Source organism: Manacus vitellinus, unplaced genomic scaffold (assembly GCF_001715985.3).
Source record: "Manacus vitellinus isolate BGI_N305 unplaced genomic scaffold, ASM171598v3 scaffold_9_pilon, whole genome shotgun sequence".
NCBI classification, from domain to species: Eukaryota; Metazoa; Chordata; class Aves; order Passeriformes; family Pipridae; genus Manacus; species Manacus vitellinus.
The window spans coordinates 21,866,886-21,887,242 of NW_021940917.1; the positions used below are offsets into that span (position 1 = coordinate 21,866,886).

Here is a 20,357-nt window from a genome sequence, read left to right on the forward strand (position 1 = left end):
CTGGGAAAGGTGGCACAGCAATTTTGGAGTCGCTAGGAATAAAACATAAGAAAAACGTCTATTCCAAGTTTTGCAAAATTTGTTAGGAATAATTGTTCCTGGTTCTTAATCTCCTAGCTGTCCTTCTGTTTGTCCTTCCATATATAGCTTAACTTTTTGTTTCAGACACCTGCCGTTAGTTTGCATGGCATTACTTCTCTTGTCTTTAATCTCTTCTAACTTTAGAGGAGTGCATGTGAGAAACTGCAGAGATGAGAGGTAGTCCATTCTCACTTTTCTTACAGCAATAACCCTGTTGTAAACACCTTCAAAATTTTCATTAAAGAGGACATGAATTTTAAGACTCAGGAGATGAATATCCTTTAAAACTTTGTATTTAGTCCATCTAAAGGTAATTCCTCATGAATTATGAAAAAAGATGTGCTCCATAAATTACCAAAAACCAGCAAATAACCCTGGAAAGCAACAGAGAGAAAGTGGAAGGCAAAAGTATGTTAGAGTGTAATACTTGAGATATGATTGAAAGTTTAGAAAATCCTTCAACTGGAGAGTATAAACAGTAGAGTTTAATTTTATTATATGTATTTTCATACATAGTATTTTGTCACAGTTTATTAGAATAATGGATTGTGGATAGTCTGTTCTGCTGCCAAAGTTAATCTCTGGTAGCACTGTGTGTGTCTCACTTGATCACTTCAGATAAGTCCTGACTTTAGAGTAAACAGTACAAAGCAGGTGAGGCATTGTCTGTTGAAGAGTAGTTCAAAGATTCCTTTAAAGCAGCACCCTTTGCAGTTAACTTAAGATAATTAAAAATGTCAAATAATGAGAAATACTTAATTTTATCTTCATTATTTTCCAGTTCTTTCACTGACCTTTTTGAAACCTGGTATTTGGTTACTTGTTTTGGAGAATGGCTGGATATTGCAGCAGAACAATTGCTGAAGGCTGCTCTACAACCAGATGCTTTGCTGTGGCTGCTGGCATTTTACTACTGCCCTCAGAATGAAAATCAGCAAAGGACTCAGGCAATGGTGGGTGATGTAGGGACAATAAGTGGCAATAAGCACTCAGTAGTCTATCTTCTTATTACTATAAACCAAATAGTGCACACCAGAAAAATTAAAGGTATTGACTTTACAAGGTCTCCATGGAATTGTGGCAGTGGAGAACTTGAAAGATAATGTTTTTGAATTTTCTTGTGACATTTAGAAAACATTATTCCTCTTTTGAAAGTATGTTATATAGATTAGCACCTTCTTGGCTTTCTTTGGGTGCTTTTAATCACAAGTAAAACTACCCTGGTGATGGTATTTTTTAAATTAGTGTGGCAGATTCCAGCATTCCTGTGTTGTGACATCTGCTGAGAAGGAAACACAAGAAATCACAGCAGCTGAAGCAGAAAAGATACTTATCAGACACAGCCTTGAATCCTAACCTTGCCTATCCTGATTTCTCTTACATATACTTACTAGTTTTTGGCATGTAATGTAATAAGTAGGTAGTACTCCCATATGCTGTGTTTCTGACAGAAGGAACAGTGTCCTAACCTTATGCACTGCACTGCACAGAGAGTGCTGTGTGTCTGTGTGTGCATGCAAATACTTGAAACCTATTAATTTAAACCTATTATGCAAGTTTGATCTAGCCTAAGCAATCTAATCCACAAAGCCCAGATTCAGAATCTGGCTGCAACTTCTCTGGTTTTCCTTAATTTGAAAATGGGTTCTGTTTGATTTAAAAATGCAGCTCAGTACACAACAATAGTAAAATATGTTTTAATTTTATGTTTAATGGTCCATGTACAACAGTGTATTATGCAATATTTTATTTCCTTTCCTCCCCCTCTCACCACCCAGATGGCACTACAAACACAAGATCATATCCCAATCAACCACTTGTAAATTTTTTTTCTCTTGAGTTTCTTATTGTCTGGTATGTTGGCTGAGTAGAGTTTTGTTAGAGCTATGGTGAAGTAAAGGAGTCAGGGCTGGCTTTAGAATGCAGTTTTAGGAAGGAAGGCAATATGGAAGCATGGATGAAATGGAAGCACTACAGGTGCAGATCAGTGTGTGGAGTATTGTTCTAACTCCAGCCCTAAAGAATGAAATCCCTTTGTCCCATATAGGAAATAATTTCCCTGGCTGTCCCCTATTCTATCAGTTTGTTATTCTGTCATAACATGTGACAAACTTTAGTGAGAAAGGAGCTTTTCTACTGACAACCCATGCAGTTACTCATCTTTTCCCACAGGTCTGATATTTCAGTTCATTATCATTCTTTTCTTAGGTACTTGAACTAAGACCTTTTTTCACACCCCCCCCCATAGGTCAGGCCACTTCAGAGGCATTCCCACAGTTCATGCAAAGCCTCTGCCTATAGTTAGCTGTTTACTTTTTTTTTTAATTTGTCCTTTGGCAGGTTAGCTCTCAGCTCTGTCACATGAAGTGGTTTCCACTTGAACCCCTGCACCACTCACCAGTTAAGGATTAAGGTGGCACAGGAACTACTTCTGCTGTTCACTAGACTTCACTCATATGTGCAGGACTAAATACTCGGCTTCTCAATGAATTTGCTGGAGTCCTTTTATAGCTTTAGGTTCTGAAAGGTTGAAGGAACAATACTTGGAGGTTGGCACTAAGAATGAGACTCCTGGGGTACGTGAGCTCTGCCATCCATCTGCAGTTGCTGGCACACAGGATGCACAGGGGGATAAAGAATCCTGAATTCCAGTTATCTTTCTGTAGATTCTGGTATTATTTGTGCACTTACTTAATTCAAGAATAGCAGCTTTTTCAGACTGTTTGATGTGAAATTATTAAAGGGGTGGGTCAATGTCTGAAACAAATTGTCCCAATGAATATAGTTGAGAAACAGGTGTCCTTTTCCTTTGGGTATGCAGTGGTGTGTTTTTCCATTGCTCCAGCAATCACTCGTTTGTGTTTGTTCTACAAGTTTGTTTGGTTCATTTTTAATACAGTGAACAGAATTATTGTTAGGATTTTTTGCAGTAGTTGCTTATAGTTTTTTTCCATTATGTAGGTGCCAAAATCTTCTGTTTCCTACTTTCATTAAAAATTAGGTTTTATTGGTTAACTCACAACATAAAAACATAAGTTGCAAATAACACAGGAAGAAGGAAAAAACTTCATTCTTACCAGAACATTTTATCAGCTGAGGTCAGGTTGCATGAGGATTTAAGTGATTTATAGCAGCAATGCTGAAATGAGCCCTTGAGGAGCCTCTGTTCTTTTTCCCACAGTGCAAAAATCTGACCATGTTCTGCTGAGGGATTTTCTCCATTTCCTTAAATTATTAAAGGTAAAATCCTGGCTTGATGCCTGTCTGCTTTATTTGTAATACCAAAGAAAATAAAAAAAAACATTCTGTCCACCTCTCTGTATGTGATTCAGTATAAAAGAAATGTGTACAGCCCTTCCTTCCCTGTTTTCCCAGCTAAATTCAAACTCTTTTCATGTTTGGGTAGTTTCTGCCAAGGATTCAGTTTCCTTTCAGCAAATAAATATAAAAGAAAAATACCACAGATTTGACCTTTACTCTTCCCAAAGGATTCTTGCAAGATCCCAAAGGATCTTGCATCCTTTGAAATTATTTCCTACAGGTAGAAGTTCAAGCAGTCTACAATCATCTAATGATGCTCTTCAGCTGTACAGACCTTTCTCTCAGAGATCTGGAGGCTGCTGTGCACAGGATAATGGGGACAGAGCAGTGCTGGAACCAGCATCTCATGACACATCTTCTGACCAACTTTTTGCTCTTTTCATCTGGTGGACATTCGTTTGCCCAGGAATGTATTTACCATGTGAGTGTTTCTTCTTTCTGTTTTTTCAGGTTATAAATCTTACTATTTTGGATTTAAGTTTCTACCTTTCAATACAGAAAACACAGAGAATTACAGAAGACCATGACTACAGCAGCTATACCCAACCTGCTACAAATCTACCTCAGCTACAGTCAATATGTTTTCCATTCACTTCTTGATAAGATCTCACTGAAAAGGTTGCTGTCCTGACTATACAGATAAAGAAACAGTTGAAATAGTAGCTTGCAGTTAAGAGATAGCTACAGTTCATTTACATATAGCAAGACAGCATGTGCAAACGTTGTTTCTCCAATTATAAATCACTCCCTAAATTATCCAGCTACTGCAGAGATGATGAAACTGTCTTCTCACTGTTTTCCATTAGGTAGAACAGGTGGTTACTAGGTGTTAGCATTGATGTGAGAGAAACCTGGTGCTTTAGCAAAGCCAATGAGGAGAACAGTGTGGTAACTGAGAGAGAAGGAAAGAACGAAGAGCTCAGACAGTGTCTCTTAGGGTGTGAAAAAAGCTGAAGAGGAGTAAAAGGTTGGAAGCTTGCCACAGTATCTTCTTGTTGCTGATGACAGCCTTCAGGAATATTGGTGCAAACTTCAAAATGTGTTTGTGTCTCTTAAGATAGTGCTATCTCAGTGTGAGATTAAGAATTCTTTCTTAACTATAAAACTATATTCTTTGAAGAAGTTCACGACTCCTGTGCAAGCACATCTAGGGCCAGCGTGTAGTTTTAACACTTCCAAAGGGTTTTCCTTTCAGCAGCAGAGTGCTCTTCTATTTTTATAGGGTATATGGCATGTGTAAGGCATCTGATTTTATGATACAACTATCTGAGTAAACAGACAAAACATTTCTCTGTTTAGGAAGGGCTAAGATAATTCTCACATTTTAGGTGCAAGTTTAAAAATGAACAACTTTTTTCTTAGCATAAGAATACAGTGATAAAATTGGGGGGAGGGATATGTATATTTACAGTCTGCTATTTCTAGTTTCTTTTGAGTAGTGCAGCTGTTGAGCTGTGATGCTGCAATGTACTAGCCTGTGACTTTAAACCTCTTCAGAAAGACCAAAGGCAATCTCTTGCTTCTTCATAGAAAGCAACATAACTTTCGAAACTGAGTGCAGGGTGGTTGTGAGCTCTTGTAGGCCAGAGTTTGTCAATCTAATTAATTTTGACTGTATCTGTATAATCATTAATGTGTAGCAAGGCTCTCCATGTGATTTGAAAAGGACTGAAGGCAATATATGAAAGGCAGAATGGTGTCGAACTAATTTGGGGTGCATGGCTGTGGTTTTGGTTAGCATAGTAAACTTCAGGTTTAACACAGCAGATAACAAGGAGTAAAGTCCTTCCTGATCTGCAAAAATTGCAGCTTAGGATCTTTCCCTGGTATTCTGTCATCTTCTGGGGGAGGGATTTATTTTTACGTTTGAAAACTTTACAGAATTGAATTGTCTCCCCAAACACATGCAGAACCTTCATGTGTTTTTAGTTGTTTTCTCTGGAGATAACTTAGAAATGGTTACACTGTCTATCCATTTGTGTTTCCTTTAAATAGTTTCTGACCTCTTGATTTGTTTCACTTAAACTTGAGAGAACAGTAGAAAATCTCAAAGTTGCTCAGTTCCACTAAGGTGAATGAAAAGAGATGCCTTGGGCAGAAGTTGCTTCTCACATGTTCAGTGGTGAGGGACAAATCTGTGGTTTTGTTGTAAATATTAATGGAGAATTTTTAGTATTTAGCAACATAATTGCATTATGTCCCATCTTCTCTGTTTTCCTTCAGATTACTGAGACAACTGATACAAGCAAGGAAGTTTATAGCCTTCTTCTCCGTACTGCATACAGATTTAAACATCATGGAGAAGGAAACCAGAGGACTGTCAAGCTGCTGAATGAACTTCTTCAAAAATTTACATTGAAAGTTTAGATTTTTAATATCATCTATTTATCAAGCCAACAAATCAGATCTTTATCTATATTTATTACTGTCAGAATTCCATTAGCATCTTGCACCGCAGGTTACTAAGGGTAGAGAGACACATACATAAGCATATCTCCTAATTTCCTATTCCCTCACCTATATATTAAAATAACCTGTTGTTTGGAAATATTAATCTTTTGAAACATAATAGTTGAAAATTTTGTTCTGAACATCTTCTGTAACATGAGACCTACAATCAGTTAAAGCAGTTCACTCATCTCCTTTGTTGCTTATCTGGCTGAGGATCAGTTTTTCTCCCAAATCACACATGTGGGGTTTTTTTTAAGCAAACCATATCCAATTGTTTGATTGGTAAGTTGTTCCTAAAATGTTTTGTTATATAATTTTGCTTTTATGAAACCCACGATGGTCTCGAGTGATTCATGGTGAAGGTACTCCACGTTCTCAGGAAGTCAGCGACGTTTCCTGAACTCTTTCCTTCTTTCTGAAAATGTTTCCTGTAGAGGATTGGTTAGAAATGCGAGGACATATGAACATGGCTAAGGCTATGGATGAGCTGCTAAAGTATAAGACTACTGCTAAAGTATAAGCAGTTTCCCTAGGCCCATGAGAAAGTTTGAGATAGCAGGGCCGTGAGAAAGCGGCAGTGTCCTTGGGTATCCTAAATTGAGCTGAAAAACAGGAGCTAGGCATTACCAAAACAAAGGCACTTAATGAGCCACCTGTGTAAACAGTGGAAAGCAGTTAAGATGATATCACCACCTAACCGAGTACCAATAATGAGCCTGATTTCTGTAATATTCATGAACCTAGTATAGAGTGTATATTAAGCTACTGTCAATCTATAATAAACGAAGTTCCTGGATTCTCATATTGAGGTGTCTAGAGCTTTCCGTCGCGACATTAGTTTCCAAAATGAAACTTCTTCCAGATTTGCTAAATGTGTTTTTTTCAGTACTGCAGCTTCCACGGGAGAGTGTTCCCTGCAAAGTACTATTCCAATAGCTGGTCTTTGTCAGCAGATACTGCAGGTAAAGATTGCTTGCAATAGAGCCCACTTAACAGTGTGCCATGACTGATGTTATTGTTGGTCATTCAAGGAATCTTTTCTTTTATTCAGACAAAATAGGGCAAGCACAACAGAGACATAAGGACGTTTTCCAGTTTGAGGGCCAAATTTCCTAAAAGGAGCATATGGGTGCAAATCATTGCCTTCATTTTTGTGTCCAGAGGTAGTTTGCTTCCTTCTTTGTTTAGGTTTTTTGTCTCCTACAAAGAGCACAAATAGGGAGCAAAGGCTTACTTTTTTACCTTTGGGGAAGTATTTGTCCCAAGAAGTTTTGTGAACCTGTTCCTAGCTTAATCAGAAAAATAAACATGCAGAATAGTAATAACAGAGGATCACAACTTTCCTCAGTTAGTTTGTTCTAGTGTGTTACTTAGGTTTGATGCCAAAACTTGTGCTGTGTTGAAAGATACTCAGAAAACTGTTCTTGCATATAAAATCAGAGTCATGTATCTTGAATTAATACAGCTTTTTGAATGTAACATTTGTTTTTGAGCAAGGGAAAAGAAAAACGATGTACTTAGTGTCCCTTGGCTGTGGAAAGATATTTTCTGTAATGCTGTTGACTGATTTCTTACAATTTTGTTCTTAGTGAGTCATCCCACAGGGGTTACATGCCCTCTCAATGGGTTTGCTAGTGAAGTAAAAGCAAATACTTTTACTTCACTAATAGTGAAGTAAAATAATGTGTGTTTGTGAAGGAAGGGGTTTTTTCCCTTTGATTCAAAATGAAAATTCAGAAAGGATATGTTGCAATTTTTCTGTTCTTGATAGCCATACATATCTAAAAAAGCAAAATCAAGCAACCTAGTTTTCTGTTCCCTGAACACCATACCTGAAAAGCATTGGGATTCTGCTAAATTATTTGTTGATCACAAACTCTTGAGGTATTTGTCTAGTGGAAACACTTGTGGAGTCTCAACCTAGAATGATAAATAATCTAAAATTTTAATCCAAAGGAACAATGATTTTTCTTTTGTTTGTTTAATTTCTAATCTGGTTGTTGGATGTGGGCTCTTTGGTTATCTGTTCTCCATAGTATGCCTATATGTAATATTAACTACTTAGAAAGATTGGCAAAGAATTGCAATACATGATTCTTGCACATTAGTTAGGTGGATGATATGAGTATTATATTTAGATATGTATTACACTTTTTGGAGGGGAGTTTTTGTGTCTTTTCAGTGTATTGTCTTTTATTTTTCCACCAAAAAATGCATGAAAATTCTTCTAACATTCTTATATAAAAATCAATATCCTGATAAATAGGGATAAGTCAATTCAAGAGGAAGGAAATGTGCAGTGAATGCAGTAAAAACCCAAAATCAGTAGTGAATTGGTGCATTCTCATTTTCCTGTGTTTGGCTTCTTAAGAAATACTGCATGATTTAAATATTATAAGGAGAGTTTGCTCGTTTCAGGAGGCTTTAAGGAAGAAACCTAATTGATGCTCTCTGTAACTTAAAACAGATGCATGTGTACTGGCATTCTTCTTGCTATATTTAGCATTGCTGTTCTAAATCTTTGTTTTTTCTTTTTCCTTGCTCTTTCACAGTGCTTGAATTATGATCTAACTTTGATAGAAGCTGTGATTTTGTGGGATGTTGAAGCTACTTTTTTTAGTTTGCCAGTGGAAGGCAGTGGTGATTTGGCAGATCTGAGTAATGGAGGATTTCTCATGTCATGGCTCCTGCATTGCCCATCCAATGTGCATCTTCTCCTCTGTAATTGCTGCTTTCTGTAAATGTTCCTTGGAGCCCTCAGGGTTGTACTTTTATGCTGAACCAGCCAACGAGTTCTGAAATCAGGCTTCCAGTAGCTCATTCCCTGGCCTTCTGTCTCCAGGTCACACCCTGGTTGTGGATGTGCACTGAGCACAGAGAACTGTTCAAAATCCTTCTGCTTCAAGGCATTGCTTTGAATAAGAACACAGACAGTAAATTTTACTTCCTTGTTGATTATGCTTCTTTCCAGTCTAAGGCTGCTAAGTTACAGCTTTTTGAATTCTGCAAGCTTGCCAGCATGGGGCCAGGTGATTTCTGTGGATTTTCTTCAGGGGGAAAAAAAAAAAGACCACGTCTATGGCTTTCATTTAATCCATATCTCAGTACAGTGCCAGTACAAAGCAGAACACATTTCATTTTGAGATGTATTATAGGAACAGGTATCTTGTCTGATACTGCAGTTTAGCTGACCAGCAGTAACATGTTAATCAGTTACTTCTAGGGTTTGTGATTAAGTTTCTGTACTCACAGCATTGTAAGTGCAAAGAGGTGTTAATAAACAGTCTGAGGATGCAAGTGAGATAATATTAGTTTTGGTAAGCTGAAATTCATGCCAGTGTGGTGTGTTTGGTTTGGTACAATACCAAATTAGCATTATACAAGTTTATGATAAAACATCTAGCAAAAATTACTTGCAGTTATTAAACAAACACTGTTAAACCAGGTTTACTCCATTTTGTTGCTGTATTATCTAACAACAGAATAAAATACTCATGTTCTCTGTGAATAAGTAGTAAGTGAATACGTAATTCATGCTAAAAATGCCATGCTAATTAAAATGCAGTTTTTCTTGTGATATAAGAAGTGTGTAGAAAGGTGATAATTTGTAACATGGAAGTGTAGTTTCCTACTAGACCCACATTTGAAAAGTCAACCCCTGGATTGTTCTGGGAGGAGTCCTCCATGAGAACACCGAGCATGTGTTTGCATCCATGTTTTTATACTTTCCCAATAGTCTGCAATGACTTCGTTATGCAATCTACATGTTTTGCTGGGCAACACCAGTAGTTAAACCACTGTAGTGCTAGAGGCATCCCACACTTAATTCATAGCAGTATTCATATGAGGTCCACTCCTCTGGCAAGTTTGTGATACAGTTTTTCCTTGTGATACAAATTTTGTCCCTTTCCCCCAGCCAAGATAGTTTAAAGCTCTGTCACTGAGCCCCACCGGCTTCTGTGCTAGAACCCTTTTTCCCCTCTGAGATTAGGTGAGATGATAGGAACAATGACCCTCTCTTTTCTATCCTTTTCCATAAAAATATCTGTTAGGCCCATGAACTTCTGCAGATGCACACTGACATCTTGAAGAGATTATGTTTTTACATATTCTTGACCAAACATACTGAAATACACTGTCTTTGAGATTTCCCATGGGTATGTGCCAGTTAGCCTGTATGTACAGTTTACTCACTCCTTGATCCTTTGATTTTATTTCTTAGCTTGTGAGTTTATTTCGAGGCTTCCAAAACAGGTTCTTGCAATATATCATGTGCCTACTACTGTTAGAAGTTCTGTTAATATTTCACATATGAGAAAGCAACTTTTGTTGGTTTTGACTGATGATGCCATGACTTCTACTATCTGTAAGTTTTCTGAAAACAGGACTTCAGCTTTTTTATTTCAAACCAACTTGTAATGGTAGCTTGAAGATTCAATTTCCCCTGTGCACTGTCATTCCCTGTAGAAGCCACCAGTAAGTGTTTAAGTGCTTTTAATCTCATGACTGTGCTGCACTTCCACGTCAGCTTCAGATGCCTGTGAACAGAGAGAGAAAAGCCAGTATTACATTCCATGGAGGAGGAGTGAGGCCTTGGAATATGGCCATGATGTGTGTCTGCAAGTTCAGGCACTTTGGGGATTCCCAGTAGGCAGAACCATTACTGTCTTTTCTGGAGGCATGACAGAAGGACAAATCTTGTCTCTATAAACCACTGATTTTCTTCTTCAAATGCATTGCAAAACCCACATAACAGTTTCACATGATAGTTTCAACCTTCCTTTCTTTTGTGCTTCTCTGCTAGAACACAGTGGTCAGTGCTCAGCAATACCCTGCACCACACACCTCCCAGGCCACACTGAATTGCTGCAGTTGCTTTCTCTGACTGGCTTGACCCAGGCCATGAGTGGACACTGAGCAAATGTCAAGCCCAAACCTTGCAGTTGAGCTATAACAATTGTTTTGGAAAGATAATTCTGTTGGGATTTAAAGGTTTCAGATGATAGCTGCTGACTATTTTTCATCATAGTTTTTCTGATCTTGATTTCTTTGCTTGCTGGATTGGCAGAGCAAGCTCTCAGACATGGTTACTCTTCAGGCAGAAGCATTACCTTTTTTTTTCTTCTCTTCCTTTCTGCCCAGGATCCAAGATGAATGTACAAATGGTAGATCTAGTCAGTTTATCTTTTTTGTTGGTGGTGGTTTTATTTTTAGAATGGAATACCCTGAACTTACATAAACATTGTAGAATGAAGTTGAAGAACTTGCATATAAAATCACACATGGGTTGAATATCTGTTTTTTCTACTGAGATCCTTCACTCATATACTTACACCTAACCATGCAGTCTGTAAGTCAGCTGTTCCCTGCTCTGATTTCTTCAGATTTGGCAAACTTAATTGTTATCAGAGAGAAATGAAAGAAGAAGAGAGTTTGGTGTTGATGCTGTCTCCTCTCTGCTTCAAAAATCATGCATTTGAACAGGCCAGTAACTGTCCACCACTTAAACTTTAACTCCACTTTGGGACAGTTCTTCAAAATGCATTGCAGAGTCTGGCAATCCACATCTATTTAAAGAAAATATGAAAAGGATTGCCATGTGACATCCTGTTGTTGTGCCACTTCCATGATTTTCCTATCAATTCAGTTTTCTTTTGTGAATCTGAAAGACAGTTTAGCTCCGAGTTTTCAGACATTCACAGAGCAAGCTCCTCCTTCCTGACTGCACTGGGAGCAGTGGGTCCTCACCACCTCTAAAACATAATCAGAAACCACAGTCTTTAACAGCTGTATTTCAAGACAGAGAGGGGTATAATTTTTGGTGATTTTGGGTTTTGCATGTTACAAGCCTGTGGTTTTGATGCTGAAAGCTCTTGATGCAAAAATATGCTAAAAATACACCAACTTCCAGCATTTACCTTTGTTCTGCTGTGTGGAGCTTTTCTCAGTGTCACATCTCTCCTTCAGCTGGTAAAAGAGAGAATCAGGTACCCTCAGAACTAAAAAAGACTGGTCTTACTATTTTCTTAGTATGACTGATTCCCCATTCCCATTCTTTCCTCCCAGCTGTCAAGTGGGAAACTTGTTATTCCTGTGATTTGACTGAAGAAAGGAGAGGCAAATGCTAGGGGTAGGTGGGTGTAGGAACCATAAAATGTCAGTAGATGGGCTTTCTTGTTTGTGCATAAAACTGACAGTCTTGTGATTATTCATCTGACTCTTCATGCAAAGAAGGAAAGAGTTCAGCATTTATGTCATGTAGTTGCATCTTTTTTATATTCAAGCCAAGAGAGACAATTTTTTCCCTCAACTAAAATTGGGAGCTTATTAAAAAGCCTTTGTATAGTCAAAAGGAACAAGAGATGATAATGATGGGCAGTTTCAGCTCGAGTGGTGGCAATGACAAAATCTTGATGTCAGTATTGTGGAGTAATATTGCCATGTCACTTCTGGGAACAGAAATTAAGGAGGATGCCAGGGCTGTAGGACATGTAGGGAAATGTTGGCTGAAGGGGCATGTGAAAGGCAGAATGAGGGGCAGTGAGGTTCCCTAGAGTTAGGGAACAAGAAAAAGTAATAGTGTTTTTCAGATGTGAAATTGAGTAAATTGGAATGAACTTTGATTGGTCCTGTTTGGCAGTTAAATAGGTGAGTTTGGGGCACACCAAGAGACAGATGCAGACTGGAGTAAGATGGTTGCTGGCAAATTGTAATTTTTAGTTTTGTTGTATTTGCAGGAGTTGGCTGTAAGGGGGTACAGTTGTAAAGCAAATAACTCTTACTACCAGATACAAGACAACTGCCAAACAGAGTTACACATTGCTGTGATGTAACAACCTGAGGTTAAAAAACAAAAGAAAAAAGGTTTTTTCTGTGTGGCAGATGATGACCCCTGTCCTTTCAAGATTAAAGATGAAGTGAAATATGTTATGGTGCCAAACACCAGCTTCTCAAAGCAGCCTGTTCAGAGGGAGTCAGGAGGGCTGGGGATGATGACAGTGGCAAAGCAGCCACGGGCTCATGAATGGAATGTCCCACAGTGAGTGTCAGGAGAGACACAGGTCCCAGCAGGCCCAGAGGAATAGCCTGGAGCAGTCAGACATGGAATTTTCAGAGATGACTGAAGTGAGCTACATTAAACAAAGTGTGCAGTGATGTTCAGCTGCTGCTCAGAGGGTGCCAAAACCAGCAGAGCTGGCATGGCCACAGTGGGGCAAAAAGCAAACCAGGCTTTTGCATGGTGGTGCTGTTGGGGTACTTTGCTAATACACTGCAGTGCTCAGCTGAAAATTAAGTTCTGTTTCCTGATGTATAAATTACCATGCAAAAGCAAATCTTTACACAACTGCAATTTCTGCATGCTTTCAGGTAATAGTTAGAGCAAATGCCTGTGCTGGCAGCTATAAGCACCAGGAATCAGGTCTTAATTTTGTGCAGAAAATATGCACTCAGTTTAAGCCACAGCAAGCACACAAATGAAGTTAATCTCCCAAGCAGTGTACAGATGTCTCAATTTCTTTGTGCACTGGCATATTTCAGTGATGCCAGCCTGGCAGCAGGGTAAGTTTTAAAATAATTTTTCCAGCATATTGAGCCCACAGAAACAAAGGAACATATCCATGTCAGTGTCTATGTTCACTTAAAGTATTTTGTATATGTGCCTAAACTCAGTATACTTGTGGTGAAATTCTAGATGAGTCAGGCCCCTCTATTTAGTTGCTTCATTGTCCTTTCTTGCAATTTATTATTTTTATTTATTTATTTATTTTACTACTAATCTAGGCATCAAAGACTGGGGGCAAGAACAGAAATGCACTCAGGTGTATGTTAAAATCTTTTCCTGTTATGGAAGACATCAAACATAACTCATGAATTCTAGATATTTTACAGCTTTAAAAGACCACAAGATTCATTATAAAGACCAAGAGATTTATTAATTTGCATTTAGATATTAAGAATCAGTGTTGTGGAATAGGGTTTTCTTTAGGCTTAGTAAGCCTTCTTGTTTCCTCAAGCTGCCCACTCGCTCAGTTTGCATTTCTGGTTAGATTTGCTTCCAGACCTTTTCCCTTCCCCACTGTGTGTGAGGAATGGACAATAGGGTACAGCTAATTCCCTGCTAAAGGAGAAAGCATAGAGACAGCAGCAGCTGCAAACACCTCCCAGCAAAGCTGCAGAGCAAACAAAGCTGTCAGCAGAGTGGTCTGTGTCACTCTGGGCTTGGAAGAGAACATGTGTGCCCAGGAATTCATGTCCTGTGTGGGGCCAAGGGACTGCCAGGTCACCCCTTGTTGTGCTCTGCCTTTATTCTGAAGAAGTGACCCAGTAAGTGGCACAGGACAATAGATGGTGACCCTTGCCTAACTGTATGGATACAGTTTTAATTTCATCTGAGATTCATTTTTACAGTTAAAAGCTACATCCAGAAAAGAATCACCCTGATCCCAACCAGATGGTGGCCTGATGGGATAAGTGGGAGATAGTCTGGACTTTCTAGTGCTATTCAGGGTAGAATTGCCACTGTGCTTGGAGAAGACTGAGTTAGGGATGGGCCTTACCCTCAAAAACCCACCCTTACAAAATGGTGTATTTTATTCAGAGAGGGCTGACTATGAAACAGAGGTAGAATGAAACATAAGTAGAGCAGAAGCCACCTCCAGGGGTGTCTGTGTTTGTCACAGTCACACACACTGACATGGCAATGGACACCAGACTTCAGGTCTTAAGTGTTCACCTCCAAATGCCCATTTAATGTTGTTACATTTCTGCCACTGGCCCCAAAAGCCTGACTGTGCTTAAGAACAAACAACAACTGTGCAGTTCCATTGGATTTTACTGTGTTGACAGTCAGCTCTGGATTGTAGAATCACAGAATACACTGAGTTGGAAGGGACCCACAAAGATCACTGACTCCGATTCCTGGATGGAGGGATCATTTGATAAAACATGTTTTCCAATAATTATTTTAGTTACAGTAAGTTTGGAAATGTTTGGGGTTTTTTTTGTTCACTTATTTACTACAATTAGAGCCTACAGCTCAGGGAAATAACATAGAAACACCCACCTGGAGAGTAAAATCTTGAGTAAAATGAGTAACATTGGTTTTTTTCTGCTAAGCTTTCAGTGGGGCCTATTAAAAACTCAAATAGTTAAATGACAGTCTGTGGCTCACTTCCAGTGGTTTTTTCATGATTCAGAAGGATTTTAAACTAAGGAAATGCTTGTATCATGATAATGACCCTACTATATAATACATACATGAATCTCCTATTATCTCTTACTCATGATGAGTAAGTCACAGAACTATTCAATGCTGCCTTTAGTTTTCTTCCTAATCTGAAGCCTTACTGTATTTCACAGTGCTTGGATTAGCAACAAAAGGCCCTATAAAACCTGATAAAGGGCCAAGATTGCCACCTCTTTGCCATTTTTTTAGGTTGTTTGGTGTTAGTGTTTTAGTTTCTGTTCATTTTCTCAGTTGCTACCATGAATGATGGATCACAAAGTTGTGGTGAGGGAAATATTCAAGTTAATACTGCTGAGACAGACTGGAACAGCTGCAGCAAACAGAACAAACTACTGCTGTGCTCAATATTAACAAAAAATGCAAGTAGCTTGTTTTGAAAGAAACCAAATGTGATGATATTTACAGAGGTGAGGAGTGCCTTACTCGCCCAGTAGTTTTAACAGGAGTGGCTATGAAGAGGCTTGCAGTGTATTTTATTTCTGTGTGTCTTATGCAAGAGTCTTATCCAGCTCTGGGTTTTTTCCCTAAAACACAATGGAAAAAGCAAAAAGCAAGCTGGTGGCCTCTGCAGAAAAACCTGTGAAATGAAGCAGAACTCTTTTCTGAATGGGCTCCTGTCAGAGCTCCATCTCTGACTGTGACCACAGAAGTCAGTGTGGTGTCTGGGCCATTCTTGGACAATTTCCTCACTCTTGCTGCACTTGAAAGAACTCGCTGAGTATCCCGTCACTCAGGTTTTGACACTGTAAGCCTGGAAAGGGAGAGGTCAGAAAACGTGGTGAGGTGAAAAGGAACTGTACTCTTTGTGCTGAAGTCACTGATGAGGAAGGCTCTTACTTTAGATGCTGAGAACAAAAATTTAAAAGAAATTACCACATTGAATTTTTCTTGTTAATATCCATTAACTAACATCTTTCAGCTGCTTTTCTCCTGCTGCAAAACCAGAAATGGGGTCATTCTTTTTCCCAAGTTTGTGAATGCTGAACCACTGTGCAGTGGAAAGAACTAGACATACTTGAAAAAAAATATTTATTTTTACAAGATCATTTTATGTAAAACAACAGAGTACAAAGGAAATATGTTCACAGATTTTTGTGTTTTAAATTCTTACTCTCTGAAAGGACCAATTAAAATGTCTTCTAGAAATGTAGTGCTCCACTGATCAGGAAAGAAGAGCTAAAATTGACATATCACTGTGCAAAAGGAGCAGCACAGGGGTATAAAAGACACTTTCAGAAAACAGGGCTGACATTTCTGGTAAAATTTAACCTAAACATCACAGAGAGAAAATGCTGATCTTTGTTTTTCCTTCAGTCCCATCCCTTCACCAGGATGATGGTAGGTCACTTTCCACAGATTATTTATGCTTCTACTTAATCTCCCAAGTCCCATCCCAGCTCCTGCTGATTTTATGTGAGGCATTTTTTAATATGACAAAGAAGTATACAATACAGTTTAATCAAATTTCAGAATCTCCAAATTACTGCAGTGCATAAATTGTTCAAATCAAGAGCCCTTGGAATCTGCAAACCCCAAATGTCTTGAATCAAAGGATCACCTAAAGCCAGAGTAACACGTGTGTGTGTAGTTTTTGTGTGCATGTGGTCTCAGTTACAGTGAGCCTCTGGAAATACAGAAAGGTAAATATTTCTGTCAAATGATTGTTTTAGCAGTCACAAAATCCTTCCTTTGATGTTCCGGGTCAGTCAAATCCCAGTACCATCGGGGTTTAGAAGCAGATCTATTAAAAGGGTTTCTCTGTGATCTTTCCTGCAACGGAAACAGCATTTAAAGTTATTACTCTGCCACGGTGAAGGAATATCTGTGCATTCTTGATTGCCCCAGCTTTCCAAAAGGAGTTGTTTTCCAGGTTACCAGCAGAGAGTGGCTGTGGCTGCAGAGTTAAGAACTGCTGTTCCCTGCAGTGTCCTTGAGCTACCACAGGGGCTGGGGAGGATGGGGAGGGTTCATGGTGGAACCATATTCTCTTGCTTATTAGCAGGTTACTCTGAACATGATGTTGGAGGCAAGTTCCCAGAACAATACTGTGTGATGTGCTACATAACCACACACAGTTCTCTAAACAGTACTGAGGCAGCTTTTCCACCTCAGGCCATTCAGTGTTTAACTTCAGGACATCACAATGTACACCAGGGCATTTTCTGAGAGAAAACGGCACCAACATTTCTCAACGGCTCCTAGAAAAGGTACAGCTTTTTTTGCTCTAGGGCTCGACTCCTGTTCCTGCTGAACTGAGCCAGTGTGTAAAATGAGAACTGATATCAGCTCAGTAGGCACCGGAGGACGGGTCCATCCACAGCCTGGAACAACAGCAGCACCGTCAGTGGTGTCCGACTGGAGCTGCCACCGTTTCCTGCGAATGACACACAGACTAAACTACAACTGCAGAGAGAGCAGGACAGCATCCATTAAAGAGAAGACTATAAAACAAAGCTTTATTGACAATTTCAGCTTAAAGTCACAGACAGTATTTCCTCTGACCTTTAGGGAAGATGGAAACCAAATTACTGTAGGCAACACCTTACGCTTGCAGTCAGACTGAGAACTTCAGGAGCGCTGTTTATTCTCAGCTAAAAGTCTTTGGTCCTCCCTAAGTCACCTCTGCCTCTTATCCTCCATATACTGAACCTCACACACATGCATTCACTCCAAATCTACCCATCCAGCAGCAAGGTATCTCAGCCAGCAAACACTCTCTGCCCTGCACAGAGTCTCCTCTCCTTTCTCCTCAGGTGCAGAACTTAGCCACTGTGAACAAAGAGGGAAACAATCACTGTTCACCAATCAGCTAAGCTCTGCACCTCACCAGAGAGGTCTCCGACTCGGCAGAGATCATTTTCGGAGAAGGGTCTTCTGTGATGCTCTGCTGCTCTCCTCTTTTTTGGTTTGGTTTTTTTTTGGTTTAGTTTTGTTTCCTGGCTGGAGAGGGTTCCACGCTGTGCACGGTTCAGACAGTTATGGTGAGGTTCATGCTAGCAGCTGCGGTCATGGCTCTGTGGTAATCCCTGGCAATGTGATTTTAATCTTAAATCACAAATCATCATGCCAGGAACCCAAACAGCCACAACATTAAAAGGAAATGGAGCAGTCACACAGAGTATTGGACTCAGTATCTTTAGACTTTATGTCACAGCTCATCACACACTTCTAGTCTGTCTGGAAAGTCCAAGGGGCGATTCTAGACTATTGCTCACACAGACACACCATGTCATCTTCCTGTGCTAGGTACTTACCATCAGAAGCTTGTAGAAATTTTGATTTTATTATTGAAGGAACTATAAGAAGTCAGTTCCTAGTACAGTAGTACCAGAACAAACTGCATCTCCATGTTTCTGGCCTTCAGAAGGTGGCCTTCACTAGAAGACATCTCACAGATTAAGAATTGTTGAACGTAACTCAAATTCCTGTGAGTCCTTGGGAACTGGGAGTAGACAAGAGTCTCTGAGCTGTACCTGTTTTAAAAGGTGGCTCCCCTACTCCACAACTGATATCCTGGCACTCTACAGTCTGATCCACCTTTCCCAAAAATTTTTCTTGGCAGGCACACTTCCTGTCTATACAGAAGAATAACATGGCTTTTCATAAACAAACTTGCACTTGCTTTCATAGAACCTGTCATTTGCTGTATTTCATATAAATGTAGTAAACCCCAAGAAATCAAGTGGAAATCACTGTCAAATACTGCTTAAACAGGAGAAAATTGAGATTTCTGCTTGGTACCAATTAGATGATGATGATTTTGCTAAATTAGATGCCTGAATTTTGATACCACAAATTAACCATAAAGTTACATGAACAACCAAGGCAATCAGTCTGTTGGGTGAGTGAGTTGTATCAAAGATCTGAGGTGCTGTAAGAAACCTTCACACCACTCTTAATTCATTGCTTGTATGTTGAACGTGCACGTGGGACACTGTAAGGTTGCCTCTGACTCCTCAAACAGACTGAGAAGTGGGAAGCACCTTTGCAAATTACCAGTTTATAGTCTACAGCAATTATTCCATGAATACTTTTTGCAATTCTGCTTCTTCTCTGGTGATTTCTCCCCACCAATTTGGTAAACAAGCCAGCTTCTTCATGTTAAGGCTACTCTTCTTACCTCATAATCAATCTTCAAAAGCCTCACTACCCTTAACACAAAAACATTTGAATTATCAGCTTGCTTCCAAATAATTCAGATTTGCTTTCAAGCCCAAAGCTTCATATTTCCACTGTGGGATAAGACTCTTTTCAAAGACTGTGCTGCCTACCAAGTAAACAGGCAGCTCCATTAAACAGAAATGCTCCTTGCACAACTGCAACGTCTGTAAGCACTGTTAATACAGAATGGGAAACAACTGCAGGCAGAGCCTGGCCTTCCTTGGCCCTTTGGACTTACAGTTGCCTCTTGTATAGTCCATTACAACATTTACAACAAGGCCTGTTCTCCAGCTGGTGCCTACATGTGTGTCACTCACTGCTCCTGCAACTGGGCTTAAAAAAAAGAAAAAAACCCAACAAGATATTTAACAAGAGTTACTTCTCGACCTGAGCAGCCCCAGGCAGCACAGTATGCCAAAGTTTAGTGAGCTCTGCATGTTCTTTCTTTATGAAGCAAAATCAGGGTGTTTAGATTAAAATGAAAAATCACCTCTTCAGAACAACATCTCTGCCACCACTTTGGCTGAGGACACATCCATATGTTCCTGTGCTGAGGCAAAGCTTTTACGTGCAAGTTCTTGTTGTTTTGCATCTTCATTCACCATTAATTCACCATAGAGATACACCCCCATAGCCTGAAAGAGGAACATAACACACAGGCATCCTACTACCAGTAACAACTAGTCATTCCATTGACCTCCCAGTACTCATTTAAACTGAAAATGAAACAAAACAAACAATCCAAAACACAGAAAATACCACATACTCTATTACACCCACCCTCCCCACAAAAAGAAGTAGTTTTCCCTGGATCTTTTTAGCCTAAGCATTGTTGTCTATATGCTGTGTTAAGTGTGTAAAAACAGATTATTAATATAAAAGGTCTACGTTACTTAAAAAGAAACAAAACTCTTACTCCACTTTCCTTGCCACTCTTCAAGTTGAATACTCTTTTCTTTTATCCACAACCTGATTTGTTTCCAAATGTCCCTTAAGAAAACAGCTTGTCTTTCCTTCAACAGGCTACACATTTTCTTTCCAATTGGGATGTTTAGACAGTCATCCATGAACAGAGACTGAGGCAACCCACTCTGAA

General features: G+C 39.3%; 2 protein-coding genes across 9 annotated transcripts in view; one reads left to right on the forward strand and one right to left on the reverse strand.

Moving 5' to 3' along the window:
- Positions 1-6,480, forward strand: part of FANCC (FA complementation group C) — a 64,596-nt gene extending 58,116 nt beyond the window's left edge. For all 3 annotated transcript variants that reach the window (XM_018086206.2, XM_018086209.2, XM_018086207.2), the window contains exons 14-16: positions 863-1,034; positions 3,623-3,823; positions 5,626-6,480. In XM_018086206.2, coding sequence (XP_017941695.1) covers positions 863-1,034; positions 3,623-3,823; positions 5,626-5,769 — 517 coding nt within the window. In that variant the 3' untranslated portion in view covers positions 5,770-6,480. The remainder of the gene's footprint in view (positions 1-862; positions 1,035-3,622; positions 3,824-5,625) is intronic.
- A 7,112-nt stretch (positions 6,481-13,592) lies between these two features.
- Positions 13,593-20,357, reverse strand: part of AOPEP (aminopeptidase O (putative)) — a 151,887-nt gene continuing 145,122 nt past the window's right edge. For 3 of the 6 annotated variants that reach the window (XM_008928555.2, XM_018086010.1, XM_018086006.1), the window contains 2 exons: positions 19,752-19,896; positions 16,766-16,870 (listed from right to left, as the gene is read on the reverse strand). In XM_008928555.2, the coding sequence (XP_008926803.1) occupies positions 19,756-19,896 (141 nt within the window). In that variant the 3' untranslated portion in view covers positions 16,766-16,870; positions 19,752-19,755. Of the gene's footprint in view, positions 15,852-16,115; positions 16,871-19,751; positions 19,897-20,357 lie in introns of those variants that run through there. The other 3 variants (XM_018086007.1, XM_018086009.1, XM_018086008.1) reach the window with 3 other exon arrangements.